The sequence below is a fragment of the Aulonocara stuartgranti genome (genome assembly GCF_965226115.1).
Source record: "Aulonocara stuartgranti genome assembly, chromosome: 19".
Classification (NCBI taxonomy): Eukaryota; Metazoa; Chordata; class Actinopteri; order Cichliformes; family Cichlidae; genus Aulonocara; species Aulonocara stuartgranti.
In genome coordinates, this window is record NC_138955.1 from 26,484,236 (window position 1) to 26,510,269 (window position 26,034).

Sequence of the window (26,034 nt, forward strand, 5' to 3'; positions counted from 1 at the left end):
AGGAGATCTCAGAGGAATGCTGAGTTTTGCCTGTATTCCCCACCGCTGCAAGGCAAAGCCACACCTGGTGAATGTACAGCAGCACCAGCTGTCATGGCTACTGAACGGACTCACGCGCAGACAGTTCTTTTCAAGGAAACAAAAAGGGGATTTATTTACAATAGGGATCACCTTAGTGCAAAATATATGTACAGTGAGTTGGGAGGGGGTCCAGGGCTCCAAGGAGAGAAGGGGGGGGGAATCCACACACACACACACACACACACACACGCTTCCTTTTCCACTCAGTCACCGCCACCGCTCCTCCGCACACACGCACTCCTCCTCAGCCGCACTCGCTCCAACGCTCCACACACTGCCCCACTTGGACAGGTCCGGTGATTCGGTCCAGAATCGACAGACAAAAAGTTCACGGTTAGTTCCACAACAGGAAAAACAGACAAAACTTCTTCGAATAAGCCGCGAGCACGAACTCAGGTGGTTCAACGTTCCAGCGGTGAGCTGCTCTGTGCCACTGCCTTAAATAGCAGCTGGGGAAATCAGCCAGATCAGCCGCAGGTGGACACCATCACACGGGTGCGTGGGCCAAGAGCGAGAGCCCGTATCGAGCTCCACCCAGGCAGAGAGGAGGAGGAGAGACAGAGAAAACCAAAACGAATAACAACAAAACCTGTAGCCAGCGTTGGCCAGCCAGAGAGACACGGGGACCGTGTCACCAGCAGCATGACGTAAGTGTGTGAGATTCCATCTCTGCATATCTAGTAAGTGTATGTACAGCACTGTAGATTAACTGCTTAAAAGGCGCTCTGGACTGACTTGTGCATGACTAAATACTTTAAAAGAGAAGTAGAGTCAGAGAATGAAGTGTGTAGTTTGAAGTCTCTCGTGGCAGATGTCAGGATGACATCTCTCATCCTGATGTCGAGTGTGCTCCCACCAAATTAGCAAAATATTTGTTAACATATTTTTTCTTTTTTTTTACCTTGACTGACATTTTCCTCGTTCCATTGCTCAGTGCAATTTTACTGAACGTCAGTATCCAACTGAGAAATCTTTAGCCAGATTTCTGTGAGCACATTTATGGAAAAACAAAATGTAGTTTGTTACATCTTTCATTAAGTTAGTCAATGTGAGCAACTTAATTCTGAATACTTTGGATTACTTGATATATTGTCATGCTTTTTGCAACTACATGAATGTACTATTGTTGTGTGATTTATTACTATTACTGAAGGCTACCTGCCACCGAGCTAACATTGTTAGCTGGCGTTAGCTGGGGTTAGTTCATAGATTGCAGACTGTAGACTTGATGGATAGCATTAACAACCTGTTAGCTGCAAATAATCCTGTGCAGTTCTGAGAGCAATACCAACTAGATTTTTAAATCTTAATATAAAATGAGTAACAGTGGGGCGGACATCAGGTAAGGCTTTACTGTTTGCAGTGATCTCGTATAGAAAACTTTCTGTATCAGTAATATGTTTTCTTTCTGTCTGCTATCAGAACTGCACATGATTATTTGCAGCTAGCAGCTTGTAATGCAGCCTTCACCAATAGTAATAAATCACACAGCAATAGTACATCGAAGATACTGAAGTGGCACATAACCCAGGTAGCTACAACTAAAACAAGGTAGTTGCAGTAAGCTAACGTTAGTTTTCAAATAAAGAACTTACACCAAGATGTTTCTTTAGGTTGGAGTCTTTTGATGCTGAGAGCAGCTTGGTTGTTGGAAAACAAAAGTTGCATTGCACGGTCAGATTTCACCTATCCCTGTCTTCTTTAAATGTGAAGTGGTGTTAGAATTTGCAAGTAAGAAATGCATTCCTGCCCGTGCACTGCTGCCTCTGTTATGCTGGCTCCGGGTAGTTTCATAGCCTAACATATGAAACAGGAAAAGACCGCTTTGTAATCCATTTATTTCAACAAAGTAACTGTATTCTAATTATCATCTATTTAAGTAGAAACTGTAACAGAATACAGAACTAAAATCAATATTTCGTTCTTCAAAAAAGGACTATGAGATGTACTTTGGGTTGAGTGCTGGTGAAGCGAGTTTGATTCCCCAAGAAACTGATCCAATTTAATACTTTGAGGCAAAAACATCCCTAGATTTTTGCATTTTACATGATAAAATATTGGACTGAAAGAAACTGATTAGAATAATTAAAAAGGGTTAGGTTTGTGTACGAAACACTCAGCTGACATAACAGGTGACTTGGAGTCTAATTTACATATTCAGAAAATGGACAAAAGGGTTTTCTTGACTGACTTAGTCGTGACGTTCTTTTAAAGACGTGACTTCAGATGTGGCTTACCTGACGTTTCCTTTGGTTTGACTAAGTCTGGCTTTTCAAACCCAAATTGCCCTCGAGACTGCAAAAATCATTTGATGAGTTGCTTTGACAAACCTTGACAACTGACACGCTCTCAAAAAGTTGACACTCTGACAATACTTTTAAAACGTGATTTTTCTGATTTGACTTTATGCTTGAATTTCCCTCAGAGTAGTAACACTTGACAAGAGACATCCTTTGGCAAAACTTGACATACTTGAAATACTTAACAGTGACTTTTCTGAGATTATTTGAAACTAGGGTTGCAAAATTCCCGGAATTTTCAAAGATGGAATCTTTCCATGGGAATTAACGGGAATTAACGGGAATTTATGGGAATAAACGGGAATTAACGGGAATTTATGGGAATAAAGTGGGAATTTTCAAAATTGAAGGTTGGCTCTTCTTAGGGAACTTAAATATAGTTGAGGAAAGTATATTTTAGCATAATATTGACAAAAACAAACAAATGCAATTCAAATACACTTGAATATCCATGCCATTCCTTAATCACATGTACAGAGCACAAGCTTGCTGCATGGCTATTGAGACCACCTACTGGCACTGTGCATGCCTCCATCACATGTACACATGGACCACACTTTTGAGCCTGAAGGACAAAGAGTATTAAAGGCACACATTTGAGCCTGTGGACTTAACAAGTGAGGTAAGTTTTGATGATATTATGGGAAAATATATTCATTAAATGTTTAAATTGTGAATATCACATAAAATGTATTAATCTGGTAGATAGCAATCTGATAAGATGCTAAATAAAATGCTAGCATCTGATAAGATGCTAAATAAAATGCTAGCATCTGTTAGATGCTAAATAAAATGCTAGCATCTGTTAGATGCTAAATAAGCCATAGCTAGTATAACATAAAGAAGATGCTAGCTTCCTCATTTGGTTGTTTTGTTTTGAAGATCATTCCAGTTGTTTAGCTAGCCTTACTATTTATATCTGTTTATTACCATATTGCAATTGTATTATTACGATCTCTTGCATTGCATTAGCATTTTTACAAGCTCTTGTTTTATTTTACAGAAAAATGCCACGTGCGCTATCTGATGTGTGGAGACATTTTACACCAGCTAATGTACAAGAGAAATCTGTATATATGTGTAAGTATTGTGATAAGACGTACGTGAAGAATGCCACAAAAATGCAGCAGCACATTGCAAAGTGCAAAAAAATTCCTCAAGGCCCAACACATGCAGCAGCCAGGAATTCCACTCAAGGGGAAAATGAATCTGTTTCAGCTGTATCAGAGTCAGATACCCACTCATCAGCTCCTGGTCCCTCTGGCATCAGAGGATTCTTTGATTTTATGGATGACACTAGCCAGAAAAACGCAGATGAGTGTTTCGCTCGTGCAATCTATGCAACTGGCTCACCCCTGATGCTGACATCCAATGTGTACTGGAAGAGATTTTTGAATGTTCTCCGACCAGCATAGATTCCCCCAACCAGACATGCATTGTCTACTCATCGACTGGATGAAGAGTTCAGTCGAGTTCAAGCAAAGGTGAAACAGACCATTGACCAAGCTGACTGTATTTCAGTCATCTCTGATGGATGGTCCAATATCAGGGGACAAGGAATTATTAACTACATAATCACCACTCCTCAGCCTGTGTTCTACAAGAGTGTAGACACAAAGGAAAACAGACACACAGGCCAATACATTGCAGATGAGCTAAAAGTGATCATCAATGACCTTGGACCAGATAAGGTTTTTGCACTGGTCACTGACAATGCAGCCAACATGAAGGTTGCCTGGGCACATGTGGAGGAGACCTACCCTCATATAACTACTATTGGCTGTGCAGCCCATACACTAAACCTTCTCCTAAAAGACATAATGGCACTAAAAACAATGGACACTCTGAATAAGAGAGTGAAGCAAGTTCTGAAATATGTTAAAGGCAAACAAGTAACTTCCGCTACATTTCTGTCAAAGCAAAAGGAAAAGAACAAGAGTACTACACTGAAGCTTCCCAGCATAACGCGATGGGGTGGTGTTGTTATCATGTTTGACAGCCTTCTGGAGGGAAAGGAGTCTCTGCAAGAGATGGCCATATCCCAGTCTGTAGGCATCGACAGTGACATCAAGAAGGTCATCTTGGATGATGTGTTCTGGGAAAGAGTATCTAGCAGTCAGAAAATCCTCAAACCTATTGCAGCAGCAATAGCGAAGATAGAGGGGGATGGTGCCATCTTGTCAGATGTCCAGTGCCTTTTTGCAGAACTCAAAGAAGAAATCCAGACAATTCTGCCCACTTCCCTACTACTGAAAGCAGAGGAAACGGCTGTGGTCAAGTCATTGGAACAGCGGAGGGAGTTCTGCATGAAGCCAGTGCATGCAGCAGCATACATGCTGGACCCCAAATATGACAAGGGCATACTTTCCGGGGAAGAGATCAACGGTGCCTATGCGGTCATTACAGCCATGTCTGACCACCTGGGTCTCGATAAAGGCAAAGTTCTAGGCAGTTTGGCAAAGTATCGAACAAAGCAAGGCCTTTGGAAAGGGGATGGAATATGGCAGTCATGCCAGCACATATCTGCAGCCACCTGGTGGAAGGGACTATGTGAATCTGAGGCCCTTGCACCTGTAGCCTCCATCCTCCTCCAAATCCCACCATCATCAGCCGCCTCCGAGCGCAACTGGTCACTGTTTGGGAACACCCACACAAAGGTTCGCAACAGGCTCACAAATGTGAGAGTGGAAAAGCTGGTCGGCATTCGGGCAAACCTACGGCTCTTTGAGCCTGACACAGAGCCATCCTCAACAAAGCTGGAAAGTGACACTGAAGAGGAAGACTCAGAGTTGGATGCTGAGGAAGTGGACATGTTGTTGGATGATGATGAGGTCCAGGAAGAGTCTATTGACTGAGCAAAAATGAGAAAAGAGGATTGCTTGAAGGAAGATTTGAATGTTTAATGGGACGTTTTGGAGGATAAGTGGCATTTTTCATTTAACCTTTTGAATGGGACTTTGTGGAGATTTTTGGACAGGGGGCATTTTTGAATGAGCGGGGTTAGGGGATGGTAATATTGAACTCAACATTTCTGTTTTTATTCATCCATGAAACAAGTTATTGAAACGTGTTCTATTCTACTGTACTTACAAATAAATCTGTTTAAATATCTGTTGAAAACATTTTGCATGGAGGTTTTCTTATGATTTCTGTTTATATTTATGCTTGGAAATAATATATTCCCAGTTAGTTCTCCTAAATTCCCATTAATTTCCATAATTCCCATTATTTCCATGGACAGTTTCCAATATGGAATATTTCCAAAATTCCCAAGCTTAACTTACCATGGAAATTTACCGGAAACTTTTCGGAAATTTACCGGAAATTTTCCGCCCCTTTGCAACCCTATTTGAAACAATCAGAGACTGGATAATTTTAGGGTTTGCTTGGTTTTTTCCCTCACAGCACCTCTAATATTAGCAATCTAGCTTTTACTACAGCTCCATCACTACTATCGCAGTAGAAAGAGTCCAAAGGTCAAGAGATTCCTGACAATACAAACACAAAAATGCAAAGCCATCATAATTCAGATTTTAATGAGCGCTGAAACCTTCGAGGTCTTGGGCATTGAACATGAGTTGAGATGAAGTGTATGTTAACTGGAGGCTTTGGAGTGTAAATGGACATTTGTTATGCAGTTTAATCTCTCGCTGGTCTCCATGATGCCGCAGAGTTTCCTCCAGCCGAGCCTGTCAGAGCATTTCAGCCTGACAGGCTGACAGTCTGTTGAGGGGGAAAAAACGCACACAAATGCAATCAGCATAACTACATTTTCACTGCAGGGGTCTGAGTAAATGTGTGCGTGTGTGTATGTTTAAGAGAGAGCATTAGTGAGTGAGCACGGGGTGAACTAGAGGGGGTGTAAGTACACGAGGGTGTGTGTTTGTGGCTTGACAGCTCGCAGCATTGATCAGAAGATAAACCAGCAGCCTTTCTGCTCCATTGTGGCATGTAATGGTTATGGGAGAATTCACGACGCACAGACACTGACGCACACACATTTTGCCGAAAACCACACCGATACAACAGCTCTGTTTGTGAGACTACATTTACGAAAGCACCGGGGATTAAATCTTTATGATTGTGACTTGACGTTTTTTTGCTCTGTCTGAGATCTGCATTTGAATCAATGAGTTTCATCTCTGTCCATGTGAAAAAAGGTGGCAGTCTCTGACAGTCTTTCTTTCAGAATGATTGATAGTAGCAAATCACAACTAATAATGGTACTTTTTCAAGGACGGGGGAAGCTTGAAGTCATTCATGGATACTGATATGTGTACTCTCATATTGTAGATGCCTCTTGTGTTGTTTTGCCCCCACAGACAGATATTCATTTAATTAATTTGTTTTTATTATTTTTATTTATCTCAGGTGTTTGGCAGGGGACATATATATTGCACTATTATTCTGTCAGGTTAAATACAGTCCCATATTGCTGTGTTGGTTTTTACCAGTTATACAAAAATTTTATTAGCTTTTGATTGGTCAGAATCACTTAGAATAAGCAAGACATCATACAAGTTCCTAATTTGTCATCATCATACAATTTTCCTAATTGCAGGCCAGCACTTGTGTATGTATGTGTTTGTTAGAGTGTGTGAATGAGATAAAGGTTTTAAAGTACTTTGCAGAACCTAAATGAGTTCAAAAAGTATGATTTATGGTCAGTCCATTATAAAAGCCACTGAGCTGACCCTCTGTACTCCCCACTAGTTAGTGGGCAATGGGTGACAAGCTATTCTGTCACTCAATGAAATATACACTATTACTTTCTTTCATTTTCACACAGTCATATACTGACAACCAGGGATGGGTTGTAACATTAGATCATCTCACGAATGTGACTCTAAACCAACAGATCTCTAACTTTGCAGGTTAAGCCAATTTGTGATTCAGGGCTTCTAATAAATTTATTGGATATCTGATATATATACCTCAATTCCTAAAAAAGTTGCTGTGATAAATATATTTTTTAAAAAAAACAAGCGTATGGGACAGTACATGTTTACCTTTTGTGTCATATTTTTCTTTTCATGACGTGCCCGATGATTTCAGTTGATAAAACATCCAGACTGAAGGCAGGCTGATTCGGCAGCGGGACTTTAAGAAAGCAATGCTTTTGTAATAGATGGCGTATGCTGTTTAATGTTTCCTAACAGAAATATGCAATGCTTTCCCTCAAAAGATGTCTTGATGAGAGCACATGAGCTCTAAAACCAGTATGTACCTTTCACGTCAACGGTGCATGTGGTGTGCAATCTGCCATTTCCATAGGTGCTAATGCGCCTCCAAACCATGAGAAATATAGGCTATTCAACTGAGTGCTGATAACAGGTCCTCTTCTGTTCCATCTCTATGTTTTCCAAAAGTAATTTCAAAATTGGATTTGTCTTTACACTTCACCTCAGTCCATTTTGAAGGAGCTTTGACCCACATCTTGCTCACATTTGCCCACATTTGCCCTCCTGCGCACAGAGATTTCTCCAGATTAGATGAACCTCTGCCCAGTCATGTTACTGACCTGTTGTCAGTTAATCTAATTGGTTGCAAGATATTCATCCAGTTTTTTCTTTTACTTTATATATTTTTACTTTCAAAGGAGCTTGGAAAGAAAAACGTATGGACTTCTTTAAGTTGCTTGAAGACGTTTCACCTCTCATCCAAGAAGCTTCTTCAGTTCTAAGGTCAAATGGTGGGGAGTCCCAGATATAAACCTAGTGGGAGTATCCCCCCACAGAGGGACAAAGGACCCCCTGATGATCCTCTAATCGCCTGAGCCAAGGTGTGAAACTGGGTGTGGGTCCCAATCAGCCCGAGTTTCGGGTGAGTTCATTGTGAAACCTGGCCACACCTTATCATGCGAATTCCTGAGGTCAGATGGCCCAGGATGTGAGTGGGCGTTAAGGCGTCTGGGGAGGGATCTCAAAACTGGATTATAGATGGCAGACAGTTGGTGTCGTAAACCACCGTCTCTGTTCAAAGATGGTCGCTCACAGTGGACATAGATGGCTTCTTTCACTCCTCTTTCAAACCATCTGTCCTCTCTGTCCAAAATGTGAACGTTGGTGTCCTCGAAAGAGTGACCTTTGTCCCCAAGATGCAGATGGACAGCTGAGTCTTGTCCTGTGGAGGTGGCTCTTCTATGTTGGGCCATGCACTTGTGAAGTGGCTGTTTGGTCTCTCCAATGTAGAGGTCTGAGCATTCCTCGCTGCACTGTACAGCATACACCACATTGTTAAGTCTGTGTTAAGTCCACTTCACAAGTGCATGGCACAACACAGAAGAGCCACCTCCACAGGACAAGACTCAGCAGTCCATCTGCATCTTAAGGACAAAGGTCAGGGGAGGAGTTCCCTCCCCAGACGCCTTAACGCCCACTCACATCCTGGGCCATCTGACCTCAGGAATTCGCATGATAAGGTGTGGCCAGGTTTCACAATGAACTCACCCGAAAGTTGATTGGGACCCACACCCAGTTTCACACCTTGGCTCAGGCGATTAGAGGATCATCAGGGGGTCCTTTTGTCCCTCTGTGGGGGGATACTCCCACTAGGTTTATATCTGGGACTCCCCGCCATTTGACCTTAGAACTGAAGAAGCTTCTCGGATGAGAGGTGAAACGTCTTCAAGCAACTTAAAGAAGTCCAGACGCTTTTCTTTGCAAGCTCCTTTGACTACGCTGACCTGGATGACTGAGAACCTTCACAGACCTATTTTTAGTTCTGTTTATCTTTTATTTTAAAGAGCATTGCAAGTTTTTTGGAACTGGGGTTGAAGAAAATTTGAAAGATCTATCAGGAAAAACGAGTGACAGTCTGTTACTTAAGCACAGAGGCTGTAAAGCTAATGTGTTAAGATGATAGTTTTTCTTCAGTACTAGTAGATGTGTAACAACTGCTGAGTATGTTTGTATGGGATTACTGAGACAAGACTGTCTCAACCTAAGTTTGGTCATAGGTGCAACACTCAAAAACCACTCAAAGCTCATAGAACTGCACAAAGCCAAACACGGGCATACAAAGCAAACAGAGAAAGGTTAAACAGGGAACAACATGCAGAGAGATGCCTGAGGTTCATATTCAGACATCAAGCAAAACCAAACATAAGCAAACATTTCCTGAAGTTGAACATAAGCAGCCACAATGCAAACAGACTAAGTGTGTGTATATGTATAATTAACTGACCAGGTCCCTGACTAGCAATAATTTTTTATAACTTTCCTTTATCCCTTTCATATAAATAAAAACACTCATTGCTCTGTTGATATATTTGGCCGTATACCTTGTTAAGTCACACAGTGTTACCACATCAGTTTGCACCAAAGCTCAATCACACTAACTCAATCATTCCCTTTAGTGACATTCATTCAGTCATTTCTAAGAGTCGGACTCTGGTAATAACTTCACTAAGGAAGAGTCCCTCCATAGTAGACACACACACACACACAGACACACACACTCAACATCTCTGCTTGCAGCCACAAAGCAGCCGTGACAGAAATTGGGCAGCAGGTTAATAACTACTGCCCATCCTCACAGCGCCCAGGGCCACACACACATATATGCGCACACATCCTCTCAGAGTCACAGACGGCATGTCCAGGTACTGCAGATGATAAAGTGTTAGGTCTTGGTATTGAGTCAGTGTGTGTCAAGGATGTCCAGCTCTGCTCTATTTCCTCTGCATGGCATTAGATTAAGAAACTGCCACACACACACACACACACACACACACACACACACACACACACACACACACACACACACACACAAAGCTGCTTCACTTCTGGTTTTCTTGTTCGCTTTCCTTCCACATCCTTAGTACATTGCCATCCATAATGCCCGAATTCAGTGTGGAATTAATGTTTTATGAGCATATAAAACTGAAGCAAAATGGGAGAGGTGAGAGGTCATCTACAGATCAAAACTAATCCAACTTTAGTTTGAGTGCTTGTTGATTTTTCTATATATTTTAAAGTTTTGAGTCTCATGGCCTTCACTGCGATTTAAACCTTCAGAAAAATTCTGGGACGGTAAATGACAGGAAGAATGGGCTCGGAGTTTGATGATTCATGGGTTTAAGCTGGAAGTCGTAAAACGGCTCAGTGTTGTGGGTAAACAGGTGAATATGGAGACCGTATGTCTTCCCGTCTGCAGTGAGTAATGACATGCATTAGAAAGAAGAATGAGAGGGGAAAAAATAACACAAAATACACAAAAAATAGTTCACTGCACCACTCCAGGCCACTTTAAGGAAATGCAGTACTAATAATAGGCTAAATTAGTTGAAATATTATAAAGTACTTAAGGATCGTCAAGTTTCTTTGTATTTAGCTTGAAAAAAAGATTTTGCTAACAAATTGCCACTGTGATGTTGGCAGGTAGGACGAGACAGGGTAGTTATTTAGAAAAGTACTTTCTAACTTGGGTGAATTGAATGAGGAATGGTCCATATGGTCCATATGGTACAGTGGTTGTGTAATGAAACATCTCTTTAGTTAGTTTTAAATTTTTAAAGAAGAATTTGCTGAAAATTTGTTATTCATGTTGTTCCATCCAGGCGGGGCTCAGAGTGGAGCCTTTGCTCCTCCATGTCGAAAGGAGCCAGTTGAGGTGGCTTGGGCATCTGGCAAGGATGCTTCCTGGGCGCCTCCTGGGTGAGGTGTTCCGGGGCAGACCCAGGACACGCTGGAGAGATTATATCTTTCGGCTGGTCTGGGAACTCCTTGGTGTTCCCCCGGACAATCTGGAGGAGGTGGCTGGGGAGAGGGAGATCTGGGCTCCTCTGCTTAGGCTGCTGCCCCTGCAACCCAGCCCCGGATTAGCGGAAGAAGATGGATGGATGGATATTACTTCTAATATAGTTTAACTGGGAACTTTTTCTGCTACTGGTTTAATTCACATTTTAATAAGTGTATTCCCAGTTTGCCTGTGTGAATTCGATGTGGATTTGGAAAAAAGATCATCAGGATATCAGCCTTTTGGTTAACATGCTGTAAAGACAGTTAGACAAAGAAGAGGCAGAAGGCCAGATTTACTGAACGGCGCAAAATAGCATGTGAGCGCAATCCCCAAATAGCACTCATAGGTCTGGTTAGTTTTATGGGTCATTTACAAAAGTTGTCCTGTTGTAAACACAGTCAGTTAATTTCAAGTAAAAAAAAAATATGACTTGCTTTTTTGGCGTTAAATATCGGCTCAGTTAGGGGTACACTGCCTGTCGTAAATGTTTGTTATATCAGTTGCTGTGCTTGATTAAAACACTCTGTTTTGCACGTTCATAAAGGAACTAACAGAAATACACATGTAGCAGGGTTAGTCACAAAAAGATCTCTGAGTTCCCACATCTTATACACAATCCTGTCACTATGCTCTCTTTGTGAATACTGACAGGACTTTTTTTAAGCCAAAACCCAGTTTTATGTCAATAAATCTGTCCTGAAGAAGTTTATATGCCAAAATGAAATGTTGGTTTCTAACCAAATCCTTTATTAATACTTACTAATACTGGGAGACAGGAGTCAAGCTTTTTTAGATTTTAAATTTCAGCTAACAGCATCAAGTAGCTGTAGGAATCTGGCATGGGCTGCTCTATCGTGGCTTTCTCTCTTTGGTTTGAAACCTCCACCAAGACATTTGCTGTTAACTTCTTATTAAAGTGGAATGACGTTAAAATTGTTCATAAATATTCAAGAAAAGTTTCTGTTACCGATCTGCTAAATGTCATGGTGGTGGTATTTGACCTTCTGGTAACAAAGGTAATGCTGCTGTTTTCCAAGGTGTGTTTGAGTCTTTTGGTAAAGTAAATGCAGACTTCCAGGCTTTCACTTACTTACTTTCAGGTAGAGTAAAAAATAAAGGGAAGTAAATTCTTCTTAGAAGATGGATTTCAGACCTGGGCAGCAGTAGGACCTTGCAGTATTTTGGTAACATGGAGATAAGTGTTTGAGGTGCAGCAAAGCTCCAGTTAAGGTGGAATGTGGGTTTCCGGTCCACTCTTAATGTCAAGAAAAGGATTTCATTACTAACCTCCTGTTAAGGTTGCATTTACCTTTGTGCTTAAGAGGAATAACAGAGTTAAAGCTTTGCAACTCTCTGGGCCTTTGGGAACGGAGCACCGGTCGAGGACGGAAATACTCGTCTGCAGCTGCAGTTTTGTGTGTAGGGAGGAAAAAAGCAGAATTAGATTTGGTTTGTCTCCACATTTGCTGAACCTGGAGGTTTTTATTTGTTCTCTTTTATCGTCCAAAGGCATTTTTGGAGACGGAGAGACAAATTGTGAATGTAGCTGCAGAAAAAGAGAGGAGGAGAGACGGATCAAGGGTCTGAGAGAGAGAAAGAGGGGGAAGTTGTGTGTGTGGGCGATGGAAGGGCAAGATAAACGGCTCTTCTTTGATGGTGTGAGGCGTCGATTGAAATAGCGAATAAAGGACGGCTTTCATCGGCCAATGGGCTGTTAGTGACACGGGGGATTGAGCCAAGCCGATTGGCCTGCAGCCTGAGAACACTTCCTGGGCCAGTAAACTGCACGCTCTGTCACCCCGCTATTCTTCCCCTGCATCCCTCTCTCCCTCTCTCCCTTTCATTAATTGTCTCTCTCCATTAATTACTCTTCCTCCCTCTCACTTTTCCTCAACATCTTTGTCCCTTCTCCTCTCTTTCCTTTTGCTGTTGGAGACCTCTCTCACCCTCTTTTGCTCCTGCTCTGTGTCATTTATTGTCAACTCTCTCTCCGTCTCACCTCATCCCTCACTCCCTTGTCTTTCTCACCTTAATCCTCTTTTCTAGAATCCTCTACCTTCTTTCACTTTATCCTCCTTTTACTGTTTGATGCCAGTCCCTTTCACTAATTTTTTATCTCTTTATTCTGTCCTTCCTTTCCTCTCTCCTCATCTCAGTTTTTTTTTATCAACCTTCACTCCATCCCCTTTCTTCTCTTTTCCAATTTCCTCTTCTCACTCCCCAAGTTATCAAGTTATCTTCTATGTATTTATTTTCCTTCTTTTTCCTTTATTTCTTCCTCATGTCTTCATGCTTTTGTCTTTTTGGTACCTATTATATCTTTATTTGCATTCTCCCCATCTGTCTTCTGTTTATTCCAGTTTGTTCCTCCTTCTTTCTCTTCTCCTTCCTTAACTGCTCCACGCTGCTCCATCTTGTGTCACTTTTTCTTTTATCCCCGTGTCCTTACTTCCTACCACTCTACTGTTTTCTCTACTCAGTCCCTCCTAGCTCCTTCGTTCCTCTGGCCTTTATGTGTCTCCTTTCCTCCTTTCCTCACTCTCCTCTTCCCTTGTTTCCTTCCCTCGCAACAGTGAGTGAAAAGTCAAATGTCGTCTTGTCATCTATCAAAAAAGCATTTTTCCCTGCAAATTGTTTAAGAAGAGCTCACGATGGAGAGAGCATAAGAATGAAAGGAAAAATAGAGAAAGAGCGTTAGAAATAGAGGGAGGGTGAAGGAGGAAAAAGAGAGAAAATCATTTCGCTATGAAGTAGAAAGAGAGAGAGAGAGAGCATCGCTCGGCTGCCTCAGAGATCGATTGCTTTGCAGAGCTCCTGACAGGTGTAATTGTAAGGGCGTCATCTGTTCTTGTTTGCACAAAATACATTTTTTCCCCCCTCTCTCTTTTCTTCTTTCAGTTTTTTTTCTCTGAAGCCGCGACTGTAGAGACGAGGCACATGGCGTTGCCGTCACCATCGCCTAATCTTCCCGCCATCATCCCATTCTTGTGCTTGCCATCGGACAAATCCCCTGTTATTTGAACAGATGGTCGGAAATCCATTCTGGTGATAAGTTGCCTCTAGTTAGCATTTAGATTACCTGCAAAAATGGAACAATTTACTACTCTGCCTCCCAGCATAACTTCCTCCTCCTCGCCTCCTCCTCCTCCTTTACCTCCCCTCGTTTCCTTCACCAGTGCCACACACAAACATAAACCTTTGCCCCCCCCCATCCCCGGCCCCCCCATTCAGCTCCCTGTCATCTTTTGTACTCACTTTGAAGTGTTTTGTTATAAACTACAGCAAACTTTGACGAGTGTGTTAGAGTTACACGACGGAGAGAGGCGGGAGAACAAAAACAGAGGGACTTGGGGAGGAGAGAAGCGCAATGGGGACAGTGAAGGGAAAATACACAGAAAGGACATAAAAGTGTCCAAAAAGAGAAAAGTGAACAAGGAAAGAGGATAAGATTGCAAGGGAAGAGGAAGGGAAAGCACTGAGCAAACAAGGAAATAAGAGGAAAAACAGAAGGGACTGAAACGTGGACAGCGGCGCAAAGAAAAAAAATCAGAAGATGGCAGAAGATTCATGAAATGGCAAGCAGAAACTTTCTTCCTAAGATCTGGGAACAGAATGGATATCTTAGCAAGTAAAAAGTAGAAAATGAGAAAAGAGACACTCTTGAGTAGGTGTCACTAATTCATTGTATCTTATGTAAAACAAGTAAAAGCCAGCAAACAGGACTGGAAAGGAAGGACAGAATGATATAGAAAAAGGAAGGGATGGCAGGATGATAGAAAGAAGACAGAAAGTAAGAAGAAGGATTTCAAAAGAAGAAGGGAAAAAGGCTGGGTGAGAGAATAATGAGATGAAACACAGGTAAGATGGGTTAAGGTAGATAAAAGAGAAGAATAGAGACAAGAAAACTAATCTGGGGAAGAAAAAGAATATAAAGGATAGTGGGAATCTCACACTTTCCTGAATTTTTCCCTCTATCCCTCCTCTGTTTTCTTCATCAAGCACTTATTATTTTTCTGTTTCTCCAGCTTCCTGTCTAAATTTGTTGTACACCTTCTCTCCTTACTTTTTCTGTTTTCTACTTTCCAGTTTAGGTTCTGCATTGGGATATTTGTCAGGAAGTACAGAGTTTTGGTGCTAACTATGTTCAGATCACACAAGTGTACAGCTGAATGTGAAGCTGTGTGTTCCTCTGTCACCATACCTTTTTTCTGAGTGCTTGCTTGTATTCACTCCCCACTTGTGCTCCTTCTTCTTTTTCTTCTTCTCTGGTATAAATTATGTGTTACCCGCCTCCCTGAGCTGTGATGAGCATCAGATTTACATAATCCAGTTAGAGGAGTCAAATGGCGCTGTCTGGTAGCAGATTTGGCATGCTAGTCCTGATGCTAGCTTCATTAGCATGGCCCATTACAGCTTGAATTTTGCCCGGCACACTCACACTCACACTTCACCACATCTGGCCTTGTTCTGTGTAAGTATTTGCACAGCTTCCAATATGTTTTCATGTATATTTTCTGTACAAGTGTACCTTTCACTGTTCATGTGTGTATAATGCATTTAAAATGCTGATACAAGTGCCTCCTGCACGGCTGCATCTGCCTTTTCTGCATCAAGTGTATGCACATTCCTGTCATGGTTCAGCTTTTTCACCCATAAGTTCAGACTAAAATTATAAATGATTTTAAATTTGTTGCTCTTGATGGAGCCATTGTTTTCTTTGTGTTTGTGTAGATGTATGGTTTATGAACACTGTGTACACCAATTCCACAAGTTAATAATGTTAACTTGTCAGTAAGGCCTGCAAGAATGAGACGAAGTTCCCCAGCAAAACATTTCAGTTGAGAGTCCTAACATCTGGCCTTATTTACAACTGCTACTGGCATGTGGCTGTAATCTGGATAATGATATCAACAAATTTGTCAAGTGCGGTACCAAATACGGAGGTACCAGTTCTCTTTTTTTTTTTCCTGGGGGGCAAAGCTGAGTGTAAACTGTATATGAAGAATGGGTTTTTCACCAGAACCCTCATTATATGGACCTTATGGACTTTGTTGGGAGGCACTGCTGAGATAGTCTATAATTAATTGCTCTGCCCCTCACTGAGCCTGGTTCTGCCAGAGGTTTCTTCCTGTTAAAGGGAAGTTTTTCCTCCCCACTGTCACCGGGTGCTTGCCCATAGGGATCATCTGATTCCTGGGGTTTTCCCTGTATTTTTGTAGGGTCTTTGCTTCCCAACATAAAGCATCAAACTGAAATTGTTTGAATATTTAAAAATGTCATTCAGCATTGTTAAAACAGGGGAAAACTATCTATAGTGGCTAAAACCAGTTTTGTACCAGGTTTTAATTATCCTTTTTTAAGCTCTAAAGGTGGACATTTGGACATGATAGGTGTGTGGGTCATTGTTTTTTGGTGTCACCTAGAGGAACAGCAACTACAACCTCTGCCTTCATTTTTCAGCTCTGGAAGTTGGTCTGTGGTTTACACATGGCTGAGGTTTGGCAGAGTGCAGGGTCTGAAATAAGGAAAATGATTTAAGAATAAATGAATAACTTTAAAAATAGAGAAATATAAACCGGTTATAAAAACACCCAGTGTATTTATTACATACTTGTACAATGGCACAAGTATGTAATAAATACACGACAGAACTTCTGTCTGTCTGCAGTTGAGCCTTTTCAGGGTTAGTCTTAATGACAAGTCAGATCCACTCACATCCTGTCGCTGCAGTCTTTTGGTCAGCAGCTCTGCCCCTCAAATTGCCTGTTAAATTTAAAAGCATTACAGAAAGACAAGTGTGGTTTTTTTTTATCTTTCTTTTATTTACTACTGTGTTTGTGCCAGTTGTGAAAGGTACACCAAGAGAAGGTGGAGACAGGGAATGGGAGAGAGTCAGATGAAGGGAGGGAGAGTATGCAAACAGAAGGGAGGGAGACGCTCTGAGAGAATGAAAGGGAAACGGGGTGAAATGTTGTCTAAAACTGCAGCTGTGTGTTAGATAATGGGATGATGAGGTGGTGCACTCGCATAAATGCGCACACACACACACACACACACACACACTGCTTGCCAAGTCTGGTAAAAAACACTCATGTCATGTCAGTTGAGTTCACCGACTCCTGTTTGAGCGCGTGCTCATGCGAAAGTCTCTTTGCATGCGTTCGACAATTACACGTGTGTCTGCATATGACATGTGTGTTACTAAAGGCCAAAGTTTCAACGCAGGTCTTGAAAATGTTTCTATAATTAAAGGTTTTGAACTATACTGTAAAAAGAAATATTGCACAAGCGCAATAATGCTCTGCTGGCTTTTAATTAAAATCTGCGAGGCTAAAAGACGGAGATTTTCTCTGTGGAGATCGATACAGTTTCCCATTATTAATACATTAATCTGCTGTTTCAGAGATGTCTGGTGATAATTCCCAGACCTCCTCCCCTCGGTCTACCACCACCATCTACTTGTCAGGCGTAGCATAGTTGCCATGGGAACATACTGTGGTGAGCAGCTTGGAAACCTGGTTGGCCGGGTTACTGCAGAGGTAAAGGCACCATATAGCGGAGGGTCAGAGATCCATCATGGGCTTCTTATGAAGCACACGGGGGAAAGAGCTTCTGGAAATGGAAGACTCAGCGTGACCTCTAATGTCACCTGATCACTGTCTCTCTCTCTCTCTCTCACGCACACACACACACAGACACACACAACCTCATCATTGTACACATAAACAGTCACACAACAAAACCATCTGAGCGCACAATCGCTCACACACCACACATGCTCTCCTCGGCCACACGCTGGCTTTATCGTGCTTCCTGTTTCCCACAGCTGCCCTACAATCCTTCAGTGTCCCAACAACAGGAAATTAAAGGAGCGTGGCGCGGCACCCCGAGCGCCTCGACTTTTTGATTTGTGCGAGTCGCTATCGCTAATGAAAATCAGCGCAGCGCTCTGGACAACGGGGGCCGCTGATAGAGGAGCGACTTGTTCACCACACAACAGCCGGCGTCTCCCAACAAGTGAGCGCTGTAAATCGCCTGATCGAAGAGAGGGAGGGTGGGTGGGTGGGGTGGGGGTGTGCAGGAGGAGAATGGTGGTTAAAGAGGCCGGGAGATGCCGTGAGCATATGATTCGCTTCTGATGGTTTTAGGTTATGCAGAAAAATACTCAGGTGTGAATATGAGCTGAAAAATCTAATAAAGACTTCAAATTTGTGACAGAAGGTTAGCAACAAGAATGAAAGGAAAGGTTTACAAGACAGCAGTGAGACCTGCGGTCTGCGGTTTGGCAACAATGGCACCGACAAAAAGACAAGAAGGCCGAGATGAAGATCCTGAGATTTCTGTTGGGAGTGACCACGAGGGACAAGATTAGAAATGAGCATATCAGAGGGACAGCTCAGGATGAGTATTTTTGTGACAAAGTTATATATATATATATATATATATATATATATATATAGATAGATAGATAGATAGATAGATATGATGATGATGAGCTGCCAGACAGGAGGAAAAGAGGAAGACCTCAGAAAAGATTCATAGATGAAGTGAAGGAGGACGTCAGGGAGGCATGGAGGTAAATTATCCTCTGTGGCAACCAATAAAAGGAAGAAGGCGAAAAAGACAAAGAAATAGAAGAAGGAGATATAAATAAAAAGAAAGTACTCTGTACCAGTCTCCATTTCTGAAATACAGTATAAAAAACATATTCTTGTTTTCAATAAGTAAATATATGTGGAGTTGGATTTATTGTCTTCCTTTATTTGTTTTTCTAAGTTCATTAAATCGTTCATTTTATGATTATAGTTTTACTTTGCTGCACAGAAGCTTGTATTATTTTTTTTCCTCGCTTCTTTTCCCTCTCCTTGATTCCTCCTGTACCTCTGCTCGCTCTGTTTATTAGTTTTCTTGATTTCTCATGTCAAGAATTCTCTTCACATCTCATGTCTTTTGCCCAACATTCCTTTTCATACCATTCCTTTTTGTCCTGACATTTTCCTTACATTCCTATCGTTCTTTTTTTCTCCTGTCTATAGAGGCTAAAATGATTTTTTATAGAGTAAACATGTCATAAGCATAACCTTTAATCCAAAAGAGCTGGGCAGTTTAACCCAGGAGTCTCGGGGGATTGACTAGATTTTGGAGTCAAGTGGCCACTCTGGGAACCCTCATGCTCTTGTTATTTTCCCCTGACCATTATACTGTTTCTCTTTCTCTCTTTCTTTCTTTTTCCATATTTCATTTTCATTTATTTTTTATTCTTCCTTCCACTATGTCTTCACTCTTTTCACTCTTGTTTGTCTGTGTACTCTGTTTGTTTCCTGCTTCCATTTTCTGCTTTTGTTTTAAGTTGACTTTCATCATTTATCCCTGAAATCACATTCTCCATTTCTTCAGTCTTTCTCTCCCCTCTCCCACCGCCAAACTACTTCTGCTGTTTATTTGTCCTGTTCTCAAGCCGACTCAGCCTTTAAACATCCTTCTTCCCTTCATTTCTTGTAAACATATTTTCCTACCAATCCTTTTTTAGTTGTCCTTCTGTCCCTTCCTTGCTCTTCACCTCTGATTTCTTCCCTCTTTGACCTCTGTCCATCTCTCTCCCACAGTGTCATCTCCCTCTCCTCTTTCTCTCTCATGATTTCTACCAGTATTTAGTGTTCAGCATTCAGACAAGGTCACAGAGTAATGTGTGTGTGTGTGTGTGTGTGTGTGTGTGTGTGTGTGTGTGTGTGTGTGTGTGTGTGTGTGTGTGGCTACCTCTTTCCTTTGTCCCATCCAGGCACTCAGCCAAGAGAGAACGTCTTGATCCTGCACTTAGGACATTGTGTCTGTGTGTGTGTGTTAGTGTTACAGAAAGATTGATTTGTTTGGTTGTACAGGGAACAGTGTAATATGTGTAATGCTCTAATGGCTGACAGAGAGAGAGGTGTAGTGACTTTCACTGTTGCAGATCTTTATACCTGTCTTGCTAAGAGGTTGTGTTTTTGTTTGCAAACTATGAACACGTTTGTCCATTCACTGACTGCCTCCTATGTGAGAATTATATAGTGATTTTACTCTATGTAAGCACTTCTGGATAGTTATAGAACAGCTGTAGAGGTCATTTCTGCACCTGTAAAATGCAAATACTGAAATGTTAGCAGAAACATGCTATTTTTAAAATCTCATTTTAAAAACGCTTAACATTTTGCATTAATTAAAACAAGAAAAAAACAAGGGAAACTTTCTTTTCTCACTTTATATTTAAAAGTTGACATTCTCAGTAAGATGCAAATACTATGTTCTTTTTTTCATGGGAAATGAATATTGTGAGCAGGGTAATGATTACATTTAAACCTATTTATCACTTTACTATATTTGAATTGAGTTTGTGTGTGCCACCTGTGCCACCTCTATTGTTGCTGTATTTGGACTCCAAGTACTCCTATCTACTTCTTCATTTGAATACTTTCCTGTACTTCCTCATTTCACCACCAAGTCTTTTTTTCTTCTTTCCTCTGTCCAAAGGATACACCAAACAATTTTTACCCATTTCCCTCAATACTGAAGCTGTACTTTCCCAGTCATCTGGTAATTCTTACCACCCAAATCCTGTCCCAACTTCTCGTTGAACACAACCCTTCCCAGTTATCCTGGCTTGGGACTGGCACTAGGCGTCCACTTGCTTGAGGCTCCCTGTGGGTTGATTGGATGATCACTTTTGAGGATGAAATTGACGTCACGCTAGTTTAGACCCTTACATAGTATTAGACGTGGAAAACAGAACACTGTTATAATAATCTTTGCTGATCTGCTGTAAGCAGTTCTCAACAAATGAACTATGGTGTGAAGTAGATCCTCAGAATACCATTTTTTTTTTTTACAGTTGACATGGTCTCTTTGGCTTCATTGGAGCAGTTTGCAGTGAAACGGTCAGAATGAGTGCATTTCCAAATCTGAGGCCGTGGTGTTTCATTAAAAAGTTGTAGAGTTCTCCCACTAACAGTATCTTGGGATTTTATTCACAAGTGATGGAAAGGTGGGCCGATAGGTAGACCTACATTGGTGCAACCTCGGCGTTAATGATGACATTGTACCATACTGTCATGTGGAAGTGAAATTTGATCATTGCATCATTCACCCCCAGAATTGATCTGTATGTCAATTTCACATAATTTTTCCTTTGATTTCATGCAGACCATCAAAATTGATGTGATGCTCGATGCAGCTTGGACAGGAGTCATGGCTTCTTGACATCAAAAAGAACCGGTTGAAGGGATTCTGGCATTTGGTTGGAATGCCTCCCTGGCCGTTGCCTTTGGATTTTTCCACACATGCTCAAACTGGGGTGCACCTAGAACACACAGGAACAATATCTCATCTGTCATAGGATTGCTTCAGGATCTCCCAGGAACCATCTGGAAAAAAGGATGGCCTGGAATACCTTGCTTAGCCAGCTACCACAACGTCAGACAGACAACCTGTATCCTCTTGGCTCCACTATTTATACAAAGCTTGGCTAATCATACCTTTAGTGACATTCCAATCTCACTCTCAGACAAAAAAACAAGTAGCAGAATTTCCCAAAATGTTGAACTAGCCCTTTATAAGACTTTGTAATTCATCCAAACCATTATATAAACGACTCCTTAAAAAACCCCTCATTCTTCAGCCAACTTTCTTTTTTCTGTCTCTCCTCCTTTCACTCTCAATGTGGTGTGTCTCTTCTGCACACTCTCTCCCTTTTTTTTAATTTGACCAGCATGTTTTGCTTTTATGCATTTAAAAAAAAAAAAAAGTCAGCGTTAATATTCAAAACTGCAGCTTATCAATGTTTCTCTCTTTGCAAAGCAGCCCATAAATATTAATGTCGATCGGCCACGCTTCCTCGCCGCACCGCCGCATTGGCCTCTTCCTGCATAGCTATGTGTGTGTGTGTGTGTAGCAGTCTGGTTGTGATTGCTCTCAGAGTTTGTGTGTGTTGGTATGCATTCCTATTTATTGTCTCTGTGTGTGATTGTGTATGCGGGCGATCTACAGTTTGTCTGGGAATTTGTTTCTTTCCATATGGGTGTCAGTTTTGTTCTTTTGCCAGTGTGTTTCCGTGTGTAATTCAAACTGAACTCTGTGTGTGTGCGTGCCCCTGAAGGAATTCTTTGCAGGAATAATTGCCCTGCATGTGGTAAATGTTTTATTTTCTGTATGACGCTCACACTTGCTAGCAGTGGACACACACAGACACACCCAAAATTTTAATAATGAGCAAAACTACTGATGCACCGACATGCAAACATTATGCATCTTAATGTGAAAATGCATCTTTTTCACAATGATTTTAGTGTTTAATCAACACTTTCATATCACATAATTGAACTTTTCTAAAACCACGCAGTGAAAATCTCACAGTTATAATCTCGATGTAGTGTTAAAAGAGCTAAACTTTGCTGTCAGTAGCTTTTACATAGCTTCCTGAGCCCTCCTTGGCACTGACATCCAAGGAAGACAAACCCAGTACACACTCTCATCATTAAACCTGTTAAAGCTAATTGAATACTGCTTTTTTTTAGCCAGCTAGTCACTACTTCTTTGTGTTCGGTACCAAATGGATCAGGCACAGGACCAAATGTGCAATAAGGTGCAGCGAGATTTTGACTAAAACCTAGCCTAAGTAAGTTGAGACTGAATTAAAAAGTAAAGTTTTACATTGAATTGTTATTACAATATTTGCTTTTGAATCGTTAAGGATCTCTATGTAGGGACAGTTGCACTCTGCCTGTGCCATGCTGTGGTAGCCTTCTTTAGAGTTACACAAGTTCCCCAGCTGGGTTGCCCTCATCCCCTGGCATCAACCTCTCTTTCCACCAAATCTTTTCTTCTCAGTCAGCAGCCAGGCAGCGAGTGTGAATGGGGTAATACAACATTACTTTTAGTTAGAGTTTTCCTGCAGCTTTTATGACCACAGTTAAAATCAGAGCGTTTGCATGAATATGCAGCATGATGACATCTGGCAGCAAATATCCCCAAATGAAGATCTCTAATGCATTTAGCAATATGACTACTCTAGAGGGATACTTTTGTCTGTGTGTCTCCTCATTTCAGTAGATCTTTATAACAAAAATGGAAAATGCAAAGCCAACATGGGAAATGAAATAAGGAGAAGAAGAAAATAAAGCACAGTTATCTTTTATGCAGCTGGAAATAAAACAACAAATATAAAAACAATAACAAAAGTGAAATTATAGATTAATATATATTTGAATAAAAATATTATGTGTGTGACCTTTTTCTTATTATAAATGGTTGTTTGACACTTATATCACTTTAGTGTTTGAGCTTTACTGAAAAGTATGATGTATGAGTAAAGATAAGACCAAAATCATACAAGACAGTGTGTGACAATCATTTTTATATACAAATTATATTTGTATGAGTGAGAACACATTCATGATTATTGACACTTTGTTATTTCACTTACTTTGTTACTTTGTAACTTTAATAGTTACACTTTCTTACATCCAGCATTCCATTCTGTGCTGTGACAGATTAGTGACACTCTTGTGTTCTTATGAACATGGCTGAAAGATCATATTTATGAGTAAGATTTACAAGAAACTACAGGTAGTAATATGACAAGGGAGGGACTTTTTTTTTTTTTTTTTTTTTTACATATTTGGAAAGTGATAATAAGACATAAAAAGGAAGGAAGGAAAATACAAGCAGAGCGAAGGAGTGAGATGACGTGTAGAAGGTAGACAGTGATATAGTGAGCTGTTGAATTCTCCTGAAAGCTGATGGAAATGCACACACATACCTTGACATCTCATGGCCTGCAGCTGTCTCTCTGCTCACATTTATACAGAGAAAAACCCTGAAACCCTGACACTGACAGTTCACACACAAACACACACACACACACACACACACACACACACACACACACACAAATACATGCACAGAGCTTCATTGAAACCCATACATATGAATTAGCTGACTGTTTATGCTGTATATCCATATTGTGGCTGTGCTAACTTGCTGTGTGTGTGTGTGAGGACACAGACTTCTGTGAAAGTGGCAAAGGGAATCTGTGGGTCAGCTGACAGTGCATAGGAGTAAGAAGAGCACACTGCTGATCACCTATTTCTTTTTTTATACCTGACAATCAAAGTGAGACAAAAATATTTACTTGGTAGAAAATATGGTTCAGTAAACAAAACTGTCAAAAAGAAAGAAAGAGTAGCTTGCATTTCAACGTTATCATGCCCAAAACAGTTTGTTAAAGCTGCCCACCAAGATTGTTGTTGTACCTACCTAAAACTAAAAACTAAAACTAGATGAGAAAACAAACCCCACACTTTAACTAACTAAATTAAAAATGAAACTAAGTAACTAGGTTGTTTTTTTTGTTGTTGTTGTTGTTTTTTTTAGTAGTTGTTAGTAGTACAAGTACCTCGGGCTGTGGGTGGACAATAAACTGGACTGGTCATGCAACACAGAGTACCTGTATAAAAAAGCCCAAAGCCGACTGTACTTCCTCAGGAGGCTGAGGTCTTTTAACATCTGCAGGAAGCTCCTGAGGATGTTTTACCAGTCGGTGGTTGCTGGAGTACTTTTCTATGCTGTGGTGTGCTGGGGGAGCAGCACAGCAAAGAAGGACTCATCCAGGCTGGAGAAACTGATCAGGAGGGCTAGCTCTGTGGTCGGCATGAAGCTGGACACTCTGGTGACAGTGGCAGAGAAAAGGACATTAAAGAAACTGATGGACATTATGGACAATGCCAGGCATCCTCTGCACACGGCCATTAACAACCAGAAGAGTCTGTTCAGTGACAGGTTGCTTCTCCCCAAGACAAGAACTAACAGACTTAAAAACTCCTTTGTCCCACACGCCATCAAACTGTTTAACTCCTCTCTGGAGGAGAGAGGGAGGGGAAACAGGAGGACAAAGGAGGGGGGAACAACTAAGCTGTAGTGCCTCTTCACCTCACTGTGCAATACCTTTTGTGCAATACTTTTGTAAATAGTCAACGGTGCAATAGACTCAATACTTGAAATGTGCAATTCACTTGTATTTTTATTTTTATTCCTATTTATTCTATTTATCCCCTTCGTATATTTTATTTATATTGTCTCTGTATTTATATATATGTGTGTGTGTATAACTCTGTAACTTCTGTCGGTGCTGTGCTTTTTTGGAAATCGAATTTCCCAGAGGAACCCACCCGAGGGATTAATAAAGTTCTATCTTATCTTATCTTATCTTATCTTAGTAGTACTTGTTAGAGGTGGGAATCACTATACATCCCACGATACGATATTATCACAATACTTAACGCACGATACGATATTATTGCAATTTTTAAAAATATTTTGCGATATTCAGATTCTGTACATAAAGGTAAACTTTATCAATATTCATTTTATCTAATATCAAAGTCTCACACTCAGTCTCTCATTTCAGTCAGTTTTATTGTTGACAAACTGAACGGTTTGTATTACAGTCTAGTCCAACTAAACTGAATGCAACCGTCTGGTACAATTATAGCTATTCTGAACTATGAAATTTATGAAAACTATGCAGCCCCTTCAGCAACAGAAGAATTTGAAAGTAAATTAAAACAAAATATAATTTTACATTAAATAAAAAAGTTTTAAACTTAATTAAAATAAAACATGTCTTAAATTAAAATAAGTAAACTGTCATGTTTATTGCTGCCATAAAAAAAGTTAAACACATTTGGACAGTGAAGGAATGTCAGGATTCTTGCTCAGAAAAAGGATCAACATGCTCTGAAGTCAGAGCACAAAAACCTTTTTTGTAACAAAATATCGATTTCTGCTGTCCCTGTATCGATACATTATTAGCAAACAAAATATCACGATACTACACAGAATCGATTTTTTCCCCCACCCCTAGTACTTGTTGTAAAAAATA

General features: G+C 40.9%; 1 protein-coding gene across 5 annotated transcripts in view; it reads left to right on the forward strand.

Moving 5' to 3' along the window:
- Positions 1-26,034, forward strand: part of npas3 (neuronal PAS domain protein 3) — a 390,159-nt gene that overhangs the window by 46,654 nt on the left and 317,471 nt on the right. Inside the window, exon 1 of one of the 5 annotated variants that reach the window (XM_082516531.1) lies at positions 326-728. The exons of the other annotated variants lie outside the window; for them this stretch is intronic. Coding sequence (XP_082372657.1) covers positions 724-728 — 5 coding nt within the window. The 5' untranslated portion in view covers positions 326-723. Of the gene's footprint in view, positions 1-325; positions 729-26,034 lie in introns of those variants that run through there. 5 annotated transcript variants of the gene reach the window in all.